General features: G+C 40.8%; 2 protein-coding genes across 2 annotated transcripts in view; both read right to left on the bottom strand.

The window, feature by feature from the left end:
• Window positions 1-613: 613 nt before the first annotated feature.
• cln8 (CLN8 transmembrane ER and ERGIC protein) lies at window positions 614-4,846 on the bottom strand. The gene is made up of 4 exons (XM_027144094.2): window positions 4,713-4,846; window positions 2,704-2,965; window positions 2,218-2,577; window positions 614-1,458 (listed from the first exon to the last, which is right to left on the bottom strand). Exons 2-4 carry the CDS (start codon window positions 2,893-2,895, stop codon window positions 1,150-1,152), a joined length of 861 nt encoding a protein of 286 aa, XP_026999895.1. The 5' UTR covers window positions 2,896-2,965; window positions 4,713-4,846; the 3' UTR covers window positions 614-1,149.
• A 7,993-nt stretch (window positions 4,847-12,839) lies between these two features.
• dlgap2a (discs, large (Drosophila) homolog-associated protein 2a) overlaps window positions 12,840-14,729 on the bottom strand; it is a 322,064-nt gene continuing 320,174 nt past the window's right edge. Inside the window, exons 15-16 of the mRNA XM_047821943.1 lie at window positions 13,909-14,061; window positions 12,840-13,393 (exon numbers count right to left, since the gene is read on the bottom strand). Of these exons, the coding sequence (XP_047677899.1) occupies window positions 13,193-13,393; window positions 13,909-14,061 (354 nt within the window). The 3' untranslated portion in view covers window positions 12,840-13,192. The remainder of the gene's footprint in view (window positions 13,394-13,908; window positions 14,062-14,729) is intronic.

Genomic DNA, 14,729 nt, shown 5'->3' with positions numbered 1-14,729 from the left:
TAAACGACGCAGACGTCTTAGTCGCTTCTTGGTTAATTTCTCTCTTAATTCAGTCAGTGAAGTGAAGTGATGAATTTACACACACTGGTCTACAACACTGAAATGGATGAGTGTGGATCTGTAGAGTTTAAATAATTATTAATAATTGTTCAGAATTCATCCTGTTGGTTGTTTGAACGGAGTCCCGAGAGAAAGGAGTGAGTGTAGGATAAAGCAGCACAAAATAAAGCAGTCCTACAGACCGAGAGGAAGAGGAAAAAAAAACATCATGTGCATTTTATTTAATATTTGTAATCAATTTGTTTTTATTAAGAAAGAAAATCGGACAGAAAAACGTGTTCATTTAGACCGTAAATGCCGGTTGTCGATCACGAGTTTGTTAAAACACCAAAAAATAATACTGAAATTAAAAAAAATAATAATAAATATCCATTCAGGATGTTAATACTCGGATACTTCAGACACATCCATCGGGTTCAGAAGACAAATAAAAATAAAGACTTTTATAAAATGTTTTCCCTTCTTCTTTACACTCTAATCATGTGAAGTGTAAATATGAGGAACTCTTACTTTGTCCATAAGAAACAGGAAGCGTATTTAAAAAGAAAATAAAAAAAAAATAAAAAAATCTTGTGAAACCCGTGAAAGGAGGAAGGAGACGAAGAGCTGCGTCGGTTTCAGCCGTAATCATCTGGAGGAACCAAACAGATCTGAACATGAGCTTTAACTGGCAAGCTGACAGAACACCACCTGACACACTGGGAGAGCGTGTGTGTGTGTGTGTGTGTGTGTGTGTGTAACGGAGCCATGTGACACTATTGACATTGTGATAACACTTACGAGAAGCAGCAGATCAGATGTTAAAGTGTAAAATGTTTTTTTCCCCATTATTTGTTATATACACACACACACTGATCTGTTATGGAGCACTGACCTTACCATAAATGTGTAAATAAATGACCATCATTTAACATCTAAACTTCAAAGGAATATCGATCTGATCAGGAGAAAAATCTGATTCTGAGGTTTAGTAACTCTCATCCTTAACTCAAACCTGTATTAAAGCTGTAGAATAATGCTCAGTAACACTGTCCCTTTAGAGCGGGGCGAGGCGGGGTGAGGCGGGGTTGGGAGAGGTGTCAGAGGTGCTCAGCTCCTGTGCGCTTTGCCCCTCGCGGGGCCGTTCTCTGGCACTGGCTTGTCGCTGAAGTTCCAGTCGACGGGGTTGAGGAGCTGCATGGTCTTCTTGTGCAGCCACAGAGGGTTCATTATGAGCGTGAGGAGCACCAAGCCCACGAGGAAGATGAGGAGCTGAGGCAGAGGGATATTCACACACAACTCGGACCAGTTACACCAGCACACCCACCACATGTAGTACGTCAACACCATGCGGCAGTGGAACATGTGGATCATCAACCACTGATTCGCTCTCCACATCAGAGTGCGAGACCAACCGGCCTGCAGGGGGGGGAGGGAGAGGGAGGGGGGAGAGAGAGACAGAGTGAGAGAGACAGAGTGAGAGAGATCAGGAGAGAGGTGGAAGAGAGTGTGAGAGAGAGAGACAGAGTGAGAGAGAGAGAGAGAGAGAGAGAGAGAGAGAGAGAGAGAGAGAGAGAGAGAGAGAGAGAGAGAGAGAGAGAGAGAGAGAGGAGAGGGAGGAGTGTGTGAGAGAGAGAGAGAGAGAGAGAAGAGAGAAGAGAGATATAGAGAGAGAGAGAAGAGAGAGTGGAGGGATTATGTTTGGGAGGGATACATAGAGAGAGTGTTAGATAGATATATCATGATAGTATATTTAAGATATTGAGAGAGAGAGAATATAGATATCTATGTATAGAGATTAGCATATCATTTTTTTACTTTTTATTGATCGTCTTTGTTGCTTGTTTGTGCGGATATTGTAGAGGAGTTTAACTTTTAACTTTATCAGGAATAAATTCAGGAGATAAATTAAATAAAGATGTTATAAACTAAACACAACATAAAATCTGAAAACCACAGATTGTGTTTAAAGTTAACCTTCCACCCACTTCATTCCTCCTTCCTAAACTAAACATGTTACAGTTCTTCTTTCTAAACACACACACACACACACACACACACACACACACACACACACACACACACACACAGTACTCACTTTATTAAACCACATAAACAGCTTGTATTAAATGTGGTATTAAACATGTGCCTCTCTGGTTCCAGCCTGGTTCCTCTCACCTTGAGCAGCATCCAGGAGATGCAGGTGAAGGGCGTGCTCATCTCCAGCAGCAGTGTGAGGACAGGCAGGAAGTGTCCCATGTCCCTGTATAGCACGGTGCCGCTGTATCCAGCCAGGGCGAAGGCATGATGAGCTGCGAGCGGAGCATCGAAGGAGCGGAACACCAGGTTGGAGCCGTGCAGCGCTACGTTCTCAAACGTGAAGAACCCGCAGGCGGTCAGCACGGTGAACCAGGACCAGCCCGTCTGTCCTAGGACCTTATCGCTGGACACGGGGCCGTCCTCCATCAGCACGCGTAACCCTGCCCACGAGCCTTGGACACCAAAAACCGCCCGCGTCGCCGCCAAACACCAGAACACCTGCATCAGACACATCGTACGGTTTATCAGCATTATAAGGAATTAGAAACCGATCAAATCGTTTTCATGATGCTTTTGGTTTCATGGACTGTTGGTTCTGTAGTAAGGACTCCAAACACCACACACCTTCTCTTTAGAGGACAGAGAGCGGTACGTGTGTGACAGCAGGACAGAGAGGAAGTGAGACAGGAGGAAGACGAGGGCGTAGAAGCCGAAGCCGAGCCCGACGAGCTGCAGCCGTACTGACGTGGAGCTGTAATCCAGCTCAAAGACGCTCCGGGAAGGAAAAGAATCCTCTCTGTTTGCTGCGGCGGTCATTTTTTTACTCCGAGCCGGGGGCTTTCTTTACAAGAACGTGAGCTGATCCCTCAGCTCATGAATCAGACGGCTGCAGGAAACACAATCAGACACACGGTTAGCAGCCAGACCTACAAACAAACCTGATGTGGAGTCAAAAATAAACAGCATGACATCATTCTTCACTCTGACCAATGAGCACAGAGATGTTCCACTTATAGAATAGTAATAATAAGATAAATTCCAGATTTTTTTAAAAAGTATTTTTTATTATTATTTTGCATTAACTGTACCATTTTATAAGTTAGCAAACTTTACATTATATAATAAACACATCTCCATACCACTGAGCCACTGAAATAACTGGCTTTTAAATCATCAGTAAATTAACATTAAAGGTGGGGTCTCCGTTGTCTGAAAGCCAGTGTTGACATCTGAAATCACCAAACAAACACACCCCTAACCCAAATAAGCCCCACCCCTGTATCGATAGCTCCGCCCACACATACTTACGTAACCCAGGCAACTAATGGAAAGAAATGTGTCTATCATAGCTGAAGGGAAGAACAATATGATTGTAGATAAACAAACAAGCAAAAATGCCACACAAGCATAATCATGTAAAGGACAAAGGCATATATTAGTTCTGTGTAACAAAGCAAAACCAACGTTACTCACCTATCGAGAAGGAAAAAAGCGCCTCAGCGTCTTAAGTAAAGTCGGCCACATATTCACAGGTTGGAGTTTCCCGAGTCAATAACTTCTGAGCTAAACGCTGTTACTACACAAATAACACCTATTTTCTTTCGTAGTAATGTAGAGAGGCAGCTACAACCCAATTTTCCTCAATATCAGCTTTCCTTCGCGGTGTAAAAAATACACAAGTCTCTATGTGTGGACAACTGAGAGACAGATTCCAAGGGACTGTCTGCAAAGTGCAAAAAGCGAATACTACAAAAACAGTCAATAACTTCACTGCAATACACTGTACTGTCACCAGCTCACACATCACTGATGCCCCGATAGTTATACTACAACACTTATTTGGGGGAAACATCTTTTTAATACATGCGGCCAACTTTACTTAATATTTAATATGCGGCAAACTTTACTTAAGTCCCTCGGCGTCCCATCGCAGGCCTTCCCGCTCCTTCAGTTCTCTCCAGCGCTGGAAAGCTGATCCTATATTAACACGTCCTACTTCTTGTCCTTATCGTAAGTCTTTCTTCGCTTTCTTTCTTTGTTTTTATCCTCCATGTCGATGTTAAAACCGCTTTCTGCTAATGTCACACACGCGCACCGAACACTCTCTCCGCACATATCGACAAGACACGCCCCTTTCTGCTCATTGGCTACACGTTTGTTTTGTTTGTCGGCCCGACTCAGTTTTCTGAAGCCGTTTCTCAAACAACGTGCACCCCACCTTTAAAAGGTATTATTTCATCACTAGGAACGTTGTCCACTATAGTCACGTCTCAATAAACATAGTAGTGCACTTAGTAGGGAGCAAGGGGGCAAAACAGTTTGAAACTCAGCCCTCATATCATACATTTTTATTATTTCATGTCAGAAAGACAACGCTATACTAAATTTAAATCAAACACTCCGGGATTAAACACACCATGAAATTTGTTTAATACCCTTCCTAGTGCACTAACTAAGGGTGCAGGGGGTTATTTAGGACACAGCCTAGTGCTATCAGTAGAGCTAGCTAGCAGGCTAAAGTGTCACTACACTGATTGTAGCTCCTTTTGTCGCCAGTAAAGTGTATAACAAGATAAATAAAGTGTATATTAGGTGTTATTAAAATGCTAAATAAGTATAAACGTGTATCTTACGTGTGTTTGAGAGGAAACGCGGCGTCTCATCGTTACAGACCAAATAGCTGGACACATATGACAGCTATTAGGTCACCTGACTCAACAAGACATTTCCCCCACCCCTGCGGTGCTTTCCTTTGCTTTTGATTGGCTGATACGAGTGTCAGTTAAACGCTGACGCCCAATAAAATTTGAAGAACTAAGGACGAATCGGTTAAATGTATCGAGTCAAATTTGAGGTAAATTTGACTCGGTAAAAGTAAATCTTTTAAATAACGTTGCACAATATTAGTTGATCGTTAAACAGAAAACCAGATGTTTATAAAAAATAAATATTTTGCCACTTTTCATCATCCGTAAACTGAACGTATCAGAACATCAGAACAGTGTGGAATCGACTCCCAGGCTTCAGAGTCGACTCCCCTTATCCAGACCCAGAAATGCTGAGAATCGATTCTTTTTCATTTCATTGTGAAGAAATGCAATACAGACACTCAAAGATTACACAAGTGTTTTCTTCCAAAAAATTTAATGGCAGAAATATTTACATTTGATGACCAATAAATAAACAAACATCTCATTGAAAAGATAACCCAAAGATTCCAAATTGACCGTAAAGGTCTCCAAACGATATTTTAAATATAAATGAAAGAGGCTGAATTAATTGATTAAAATCCATTAGTGCAATAAAATGTCAACAAATGAATCAACTTATATGACATTCAACAATGCGGTTACAAAAAGCAATGAAGCTAATAATAAATCAGACATTCAGTAATATCAGTTACCTCGCATGCCATCATAACTGTGTATCAAAACAACCCAAGCAACGAAAGAGTAAAGAAACAAAACCATGAGGAAGAGCAGAAAATAGTTCTGCTTCAATGAAGCGTCATTTATATATTTATTTATTTCTGTACAAATCATGAATATTTGGTATTATATTCCTCCTTTTCGTATTGATATGATAGCCTATACAGTATAGTAAATGAAAATATTCTTAGCTAAACGACTACCGCTTTTTAAATAATATCGATCTTCATTTTCCTAATTTTTATTTTTTGTCCTTTTTTTTTTTTTAAAGTCTTTTCACATTTTGAGAACCAAGCGACTTTCTCTCAGAAAACCTACAGCAGTTTCAGTCGAGATGGGTTTTGGATAGAAACTCAGTAATGTGCATGGGACATGTGGATGGATTCAAGTAAGAGGAAATCTAAAGATGGATATTGTGGAAATAGCTTCTTCAGCATCGCTGCCCACTCTTCTAAGCCAGACATCCACCGTGTACGCTTCGGTTTAAAGAAGGAGGGGAAGGAGTGAGGAGCATTGCTTGGATTTGGAGATTTCTGATAAAGAGCACAGGAAAGTGTAGCAGTGAAACTCAACACAATCGATATAGAAGAGGATAAACTGTAGACTCCAGCACGAGGTGCAGAGCTGCAGCTTTTTAAACCGTATTTTCTTTAAGATTCGCTACGATTGCGAATGGATTTGCAATCAATTTAAAATGGTAAAGAAAAATCCCAATAAAACCCTGTACATATCTCTACACTGATTAATCTAAAATCTCTGACTTGACATTGTGTTATTTCTAAACAACTACAAACACATTTGAGAGGAAATTGGGACACATTTTAATAGCAAACGTAACAATAACAGAATCGAACAATCGAATTCCCAGGAGGTTTCACAGACAAGCCAACGTTTCTCTTCTTAAACATTGTAAATGCTGCGTCGATTGATATTGGAACTTTGAGCTTAAACTACGTCCAGATTTATTAGAGAATAAATATGCACATTGCTACAGCTAGCTACTACAGATACCACAGATAGTTACTAGTTTCTATTTAGTTAGCCAGTTTTGCTAATCTGCCAACGTAGCTAGCGTGAAGCAGGACACACCCACAAACTCGGCATTCACTAAATTCCAGGGGTTTCGTTACCACAAAGAAAAAAGTGGGCGTGTTTCCGGAGGTCTTGGAAAAACGCCCTCTTTCAAAAAAAAAAAAAAAAAACCGGCATACTACAAAGGACAAACAGTCATACAGGTAGATTTATTTTAGAAAACAAATAAACAACCAAAAACTATGGTTAGGGTTAGGGTTAGGGTTAGATTATCAAATAGGCCACGCCTAACCGATGACGCAATATCTGTCACGCTGTACTGAAATCCCTGGAAATAAGTGCCTACCGCACAAATTGTCGCTTGTGTGAACAGTGTTTTAGTCTTTAAACTGGTCATCGTTGTTGTCGTCGAGGCTGGGAAACCCGAGCGTTACTATAATTCCATCCAAAAAGAAAACGAGTCCTAGCCATTGTAAATAAAAGTATTTCTCTGCACAGATTAAAACTAGTCCCGAGCCAAGAATTAATTCTGGTAAACTCAGGATCTACGTATTGTTCAGAAAACACAATGAGACAAATCAGCGACTTGATTATCAGCTTTGTTGTGTTTATGATGACATGACATTCTTGGCAATATTTATTTTTTATTTGTTGTTTAAATTCCACAAAAGATCTCAACGCTGTCCCCTTGTCTTGCTGTCCTTGTGTCCCCTATCCCACTATCCCACTCTAACACTGTCCCCCATATCTCCATTCCCCTCTAACACTGTCCCCCTGTCCTTCTGTCCCCCTGTCCAGCTATCCTTATGTCCTGCACCCATGAGAAACCACGTGGTCTGTTGTTTCCACGCTGAAACTTGCACTTACTAAAAGAACAGTATGCTTCGGAGAGTGGAGACCGCTTCCCCCACCCCCCACCCTGAGGGAAATCTCACAATGCACTGCACACTTATCTTCATTAATAAACACCCCACAGTTCCACAACAACACACAGGCCACGTCTGCGAAAGCGTCACTTTAAAAAAATAAATAAATAAAATCAAAAATGCATAAAAGAGTTCAAATGTTGCACAAAAACACATTCATGAGTGAGGATGAGAAGAAACACTGACACTAAACCCTGCTCGTGTCAACGGGGTCCGTGTTTAAGAGACGAGTACAAAACTGTCTATAGTTTATTATTATATGCTTAGAGAGTAACTGTTGAGTTGATTACAAAAAACAATTCGATTTTCTGTTGTTTCGCGTTGCATTTCCTCTAAAACCTAAAACTCGATTCATCGTATCACGTGCATCCAAACGCGAGAGCGTCGCATCCTCTGTGACGACACGGGAACACTGTAACACAGTGTAAGGCATCAGGAGCGAAGATAATCAATAACAACTTATCCTAAAACTATCCATTTCAGGAACTACATCACAATGGATGTCTTGTCTCTGAAGAGGCCGGAAACTTTAGTCCGAAACCTTCCCAGGAACAAAGCCAGAACCTTTAAACTGTGGCCTTTAGCCGAGAAACAGAAGTCCAGCATGTACTGTATAGTCTGTGGGATGTAAGATCTGGGAACCGTGGAACTTTATAAAGGATCTCAACGGCAAGATTTTAAGCAGAATAATCTAAATCCGGAAATTTGAACATAGGAGTTTGAGTAGTGCAGCTTTATCAAGGCAAATTAAAACCATATATTTTAGTCCAGGAGCTTTAGCTTAGCATTAGCAATTCTAACCCAGAAACTTGAATCCAGCAACTAAAAGAATTTAAGACCAGGAAATATCAGGAATGTCTGGGGAAATATAATCTAAATTGTTTATTCCAGCATTTTTAGTGGAAGCCTTAATCCAAGAACCTAACAGCAGAAGCTTTAGTCCAGGAACTTTATTCTGGAGACCTAAGATCAAGAACCTCAGTCCAAAACAGCAGCCTTGTACATAAGGCCATTAACTTTAGCCAAGGACTTTAAGGCCAGGACATAAAGCAGAGACTTCTGTTCCAGAACATGAAACAGCAGAAGTTTTAGACCAGTAATGAAAGCCACAAAGACACAATAGAGACCTTTAGTCCAGCAACTTAACCAGAGGACTTTAGGTCCAGGAATGTTTGCAAATAAATTTAAGACAACATTTTTAATCCTAGTTCAAGAACGTACAGCCAGGAACTAATTTCTGTAAACCAGAACTTCAATCTCGCACTTTTAGTTCCCTACTTTTTCCTGGAACTTTAGGATGTAGCAGCAACTTAAGGTCCACTTTAACTCGAAGGAGCATGCCCTTGGATTTTGGCTCAAACATTAGTCCAGGGACAAAAGCAGACAAATTTAAGACCATCTGGAAAACTGTAATCCAAGTTCAATCCAGCATTTTAGTGGTCACCATAATCCAGGAACCTAAAGGCAGAAACTTTAGTTCAGGAACTTCATTCCAAAGAGTACACAACTTTAGTCCAGTCACTTTAGACCTGGAACCTTATTACAATAAAACCCAATAGTTTATTCTGACTATTTAAGGCCTGAGATTATATTTCAGTATGTAAGAGGGGAATTTAAGGCCTGTGGTAGCCTAGTGGTTAAGGTGTTGGGCTACCAATCGGAAGGTTGTGAGTTCAATCCCAGGTCCACCGAGCTGCCACTGTTGGGCCCCTGAGCAAGGCCCTTAACCCTCACTTGCTCAGCTGTATAAAAATGAGATGATGTAAGTCGCTCTGGATATTAAGGGCGTCTGCTAAATGCTGTAAATGTAAGAGACCAATTTAAAGCCAGAAACATGAGGAGAGACTAAATCCAGCATCTTGAGCAGGGGAATTCAGGTCCAGGAATGTTTGTAAATAAACTTATATTTTTAGTCCAAGTTCAAGAATTTCAGCCCAAACTGGAAGTTTTGGCACTTTTAGTTCCAGATGTTAGTCCAGGAACTTTAGGAAGGAGCAGCAACTTAAGGTCCAGCAACATTAAGGGACAGTGACATGACGTACGGCTAAGTACGGTGACCCGTACTCAGAATTCGTTCTCTGCGTTTGACCCATCCAAAGTGCACACACACAGCAGTGAACACACACACGCAGCAGTGAACACACACACACCGTGAACACACACCCGGAGCAGTGGGCAGCCATTTATGCTGCGGCGCCCGGAGAGCAGTTGGGGGGTTCGGTGCCTTGCTCAATTACACCTCAGTCGTGGTATTGCCGGCCCGAGACTCGAACCCACAACCTTAGGGTTAGGAGTCAGACTCTCTAACCATTAGGTCACGACTTTCCCCTCTTCCCCAATTTTCACCCCCCTTTCCTCATTTAAGTCCAGGAATCTAAGGCCATACATTTTGGGAAACTAAAACTTAAACTAAATTGTTTTCAGCTAATAATGAGTTTGGATTTCAGGCCATTCGTGAGGTGATATAAAGCCTTCAGATATTTATACTGTTAGTGATGTTGTGGTAAAACTCTGGGCAGAGTCACGTGTCTGAGGTGACAGTCTGATCTAAAATTACCACTAAAGGTCAAAAATAAAGGAGGCTGAAATCCGCCGTGTGCCGCATACTAGCGCCTTTTGACAGGTGCGTGTGTGCCGAAAGACAAGACGGGCCAAATGTCGTCGGAGAAAGCAGGTGTGTGTTAAGACTTCCTCTCTCCTCCTGAGTCAATCAGGAAGTCTCAATCAGACGTGACCGCGGATCCTTCAGTGGGTCTTTAATACACAGCTCAGACTGATGTGAGCAAAATAACGCAGCATAAGTGTAAGGTCATAGGGTCACATCAGGTCACAGGATCCAAACCCACAAGAACGACAACAGGAAGCCGAGTGTTTCGGATCCGGAAGATAGCAGCAGTGTGATTGGTGGATTTATGAAATCGTTTCACACAGTGCGCTTTAAAGCACATTAGGGATTAATTAATCATAGTGCTCAGTCACGAGGACCTACGCAACAAGACGCAACACAACCACAAACCCAGATGAACTCTGTGTCACCGAGAACGTTCTCTTTTTATTTCTATCCCACCAGCTCGAAAAATTCCCCACCGCCCGTTCTCCGCAGGATCCGAACGACACGTCATCTGCCATGGAGGAAAACCGGAGATAACACAACCACCCTGTAAAAGGTCCCGGTGAGATAAAAAAAAAAAATCATACTGATTGGCATGGAGACCAAATACAACAGCCGGCGTTTTCTGATCCGGTCCTGATCGGAATACCGGAGGATCGATGTGAGCAAATTGTCGATCCCGTGTAGATTACACAGCATTATAGAGTCTAATGACCATAATCTAGTGATCATAACGAGAACAAGAGAAACATTTTACTCCAGGCTTTAAACCGACATTTTATAAAACTCCGAGCCTTTTTTTTATTTCCGTGTCAGAAACATAAATAAGAATAATGTTAACAACAACAAAAAAAAAACCCACACCAATCATTGTTTGATTGTCGTTTTAAAATCCAGGCAGCAGAAACAATAAAGAATTTATTTATTTATATCACATGCAAAGTCATCTGATATTTCAATGAATAAATAAAATCATTTCGATATTTAATATTCATTTTAATTATTCATCGATTTTATTTTTTAAATTTGTTATTTCGGGGACAGAAAATACCTCCGACTCGCATGTTTAGCTTTAAACATAGTTTCGTGAAATTATTACGCGGGATGAAGAAGAAATAAATGTGGGAAATTTTCAATTCAAAATTTTTGAAAATTTTGAGCCGATCGATTTTGCTCTGAATTTTGTAGTATATTATTTTTATGATCTGATTCTGAAGCCTAGCACGAACATCACTATTTATCTCTCACAGCTTTTTTTTTTTTTTTTTTTTAAATCATATGGTTTCTTTCTGTAAATTTTTTCTGCCTTGGATTCTGAAATGAAATCGCGTTCAAATAACTCCATCTCGTTCGATATTTTTTTCCTGACGCAGGAATATAAAAGCTAGAAGCACACAGACCCGAGACCCGACGTTTGAGGAACTTTGTTGAGATGATGTTTAAATAAATAAATAAATAAACAAATAAATAAATAAATAAATAGATAAATAGATAGATAGATAGATAGATAAATAAATAAATAAATAAATCCCTTTTATTCATCGGCTCCCTGTACCTTCACGACCTTGCAATTGAACTGCAACAGTTCCTCTGTGAACGACAATAAAGACATTTCCCTTGGAAATACGTACGTGAATATTTAGGAAGAAAAAAGTGCAAAAAACGCTTTTTTTTTAATTTTCTTTTTTTTTCTCTCGACCTAAACACGTCGCCGGATTTATGAAAAGCTCAACAGATCCATCCAAAAAAATACAAAATAAAAAAAATTTCCTCAGTAAAATGTTTTCCCACAGAATGAGAATTAAACCCTTAAATTCTGATGGAGGTGAAGATGAAGGTTGTGGGCATCAGTCGCTCGGTGGTGTGACGGTGAGATCGGTTTTGAGGCGGACTGAGAGAATTTTTTTAACAAAGCGATTACAAAAGTCTGATTTGATTTTAGTGAAATTAATTTTGTTTTGAACTTGTTTGACCTTTTGACCTGTGGCCTGTGTTTGTTTGTTTGAGGTATTTGAATCGTTGGCACTTTAATAATTAGAGCGAGGGCTAGAAAGATGATGATGAGAGAGAGAGAGAGAGAGAGAGAGAGAGAGAGAGAGAGGGAGAGAGGTGGAGAGAGAGAATATAGATAGAGAAAAAAGGACAGAGAGAAACACAAAGATAGAGACAGAACAGAGACAGACAGAGGAAGACAAAGATAAACAGAGTGAAAGAGAGAGAGTGACAGAGAGAGACAGAGAGAGATAGATAGATAGAGAGAGAGAGAGAGAGAGAGAGAGAGAGAGAGAGAATATAGATAGAGAAAAAAGGACAGAGAGAAACACAAAGATAGAGATAGAACAGAGACAGACAGAGGAAGACAAAGATAAACAGACCGAAAGAGAGAGAGAGAGAGAGAGAGAGAGAGAGAGAGAGAGAGAGAGAGAGAGAGAGAGAGAGACACACACAGGGAGAGAGAGAGAGAGCAAGAGATAGAGAGAGAGAGAGAAATGGGGTGTTGAAATGATTTTAAAAAAATGGAAAGACCTGTAGACCCCCTGACACCATTTCATCATCAAGAAGAAGAAGGAGAAGAAGAAGAAGAAGAAGGAGGAGGAAGAGGAGGAGGAGGAGGAGGAGAGGAAGGAGAAGAAGGAGAAGAGAAAGCTGTGAGCTCGTGCTGGTTTCAGAGCGCAGTGTCAGTAATAGCACTTGGAAAATGTGTAAAATCTAAAAAGCACCGAGGCTTCTGGCCGCTTCTCCTCACACTCCTCTGGTGAACAGTGAAGCCAAACGTTGGTGTTTATTTCCTTTACTTTGTTAACGATACGTACGTAACTTACTAAATAACACTAGTTTAGTGATACCTCGTAAGGCTGAAAGCATTTATATGCCTAAAAGTTAAAAGTCTGCTTTAGTGATGTTACAGCGTAAGTTTCTCTTCACGTCTTTACACGTCTGACACGAGCTGAACCTCAACACCGCGTTCAGACAAACTTATTCTGTCCTTCATGTGGGATTATGGCACGTCAAGACGGGAGGAGATCTGGTCTGGGGTTTTCTGTATCAATGACTCGCTGGTTGATGATGATGATAATGATGGTGATGATGATGATGATGAAGATGTGGAGAGTCTCTCAGAGTCTCGTCTGCGCCTCGGGGATGTAGATCTCGATGCTGTCGGCTCGCTCCGTGGCCGAGTTTTGACGGAATGACGCCGCTCTCTTGGCGGCCATGAGGCGCCGGCGTGCTTCCTGTCTCTGTCGATCAGGAAGATCCAGTGACTTCTCCCGTGTCACACTCTTCTTCAGCATCTTCTTTGGTACAGGCGGTGGGAGCTGCGATAAAAATAAAAACACACACAGATATCAGTGCAAAAAAAAAGATGTACTTGTGACTAAGATGGAGACACATCAGAACAACAAAGAAAAGAAAACTTTACTAAAAACAATGAAGCGTTAGTATAATGCAGAGTCAACTGACCAATCAGAAGAGAGAACGCAGGAGTTGTGGTTTAACATTAAATTATGAATTAAGAAAACTAACTGTTAAAATCTCAGCGAATTCTTTCTTAGTATTTCTACAAATATTTAATGGAAAGTATCGATAATTAAAAATGTTGGAAATGTCGACCCCTAGTGGCCAGAAGCAGCTTCTTCGGCTCACCTGTTTTTATTTCCTTCTAATTTTCTGTTATTTCTCTCTAAAAATAACTCAAATCAATCAAATCTTGTAAAGCATGGCTTTGAATATTAAAAGAAAAGAATGAAAAGAATGAAACTGAGACATTTTCGTTTGAAAGAAAAGATTTTTTTTGATTTTCAGTAGTAGTTTGAAGCCAGTCAGAGCTCACCTTCTTTACAGGACTCTCTATAATCCTCCAGTCGTTGCTCTTGATCTTCTGCAGCTCGTCAAACTTGGATGTGACGTCGTCGATGGAGAGCTGCAGCAGATCCCAGAATCCAGCCAGGTCCTGAGAGGTGGGCCGCGGCATGGCACTTGGGTCCTGCAAAGAGCACAACGTTAAACATTTACACGTTACAAGGACTTCCACTTCCACAAGTACAGGTATAAGTACAGGTGTAATCACAAGTTTAAGTACAGGTGTAAGCACAGGTGTAAGTACAGGTGTAATCACAAGTTTAAGTACAGGTGTAAGCACAGGTGTAAGTACAGGTGTAAGTTCAGGTGTAAGTACAGGTGTAATCACAAGTTTAAGTACAGGTGTAAGTTCAGGTGTAAGTACAGGTGTAAGTACAGGTGTAAGTACAGGTGTAAGCACAAGTTTAAGTACAGGTGTAAGTACAGGTGTAAGTACAGGTGTAAGTACAGGTGTATGTACAGGTGTAAGTACAGGTGTAAGTACAGGTGTATGTACAGGTGTAAGTACAGGTGTATGTACAGGTGTAAGTACAGGTGTAAGCACAGGTGTAAGTACAGGAGTAAGTACAGGTGTAAGTACAGGTGTAAGTACAGGTGTAAGCACAGGTGTAAGTACAGGAGTAAGTACAGGTGTAAGTACAGGTGTAAGTACAGGTGTAAGCACAGGTGTAAGTACAGGAGTAAGTACAGGTGTAAGTACAGGTGTAAGTACGGGTGTAAGTACAGGTGTAAGTACGGGTGTAAGTACGGGTGTAAGTACAGGAGTAAGTACAGGAGTAAGTACAGGTGTAA

This window comes from Tachysurus fulvidraco, chromosome 12 (assembly GCF_022655615.1).
Source record: "Tachysurus fulvidraco isolate hzauxx_2018 chromosome 12, HZAU_PFXX_2.0, whole genome shotgun sequence".
NCBI lineage: Eukaryota > Metazoa > Chordata > Actinopteri > Siluriformes > Bagridae > Tachysurus > Tachysurus fulvidraco.
This window is presented reverse-complemented; position numbering and strand designations above follow the sequence as displayed.

Bases quoted from the DNA above. Each gene is read 5' to 3' on its own strand.
- cln8 (XM_027144094.2), bottom strand. From the start codon at position 2,895: ATGACCGCCGCAGCAAACAGAGAGGATTCTTTTCCTTCCCGGAGCGTC. The intron at 2,578-2,703 runs GTGTGTGGTGTT...TGTCTGATGCAG, and splicing joins CTCTGTCCTCTAAAGAGAAG to GTGTTCTGGTGTTTGGCGGC. The intron at 1,459-2,217 runs GTGAGAGGAACC...CCCCCCCTGCAG, and splicing joins TCTCCTGGATGCTGCTCAAG to GCCGGTTGGTCTCGCACTCT.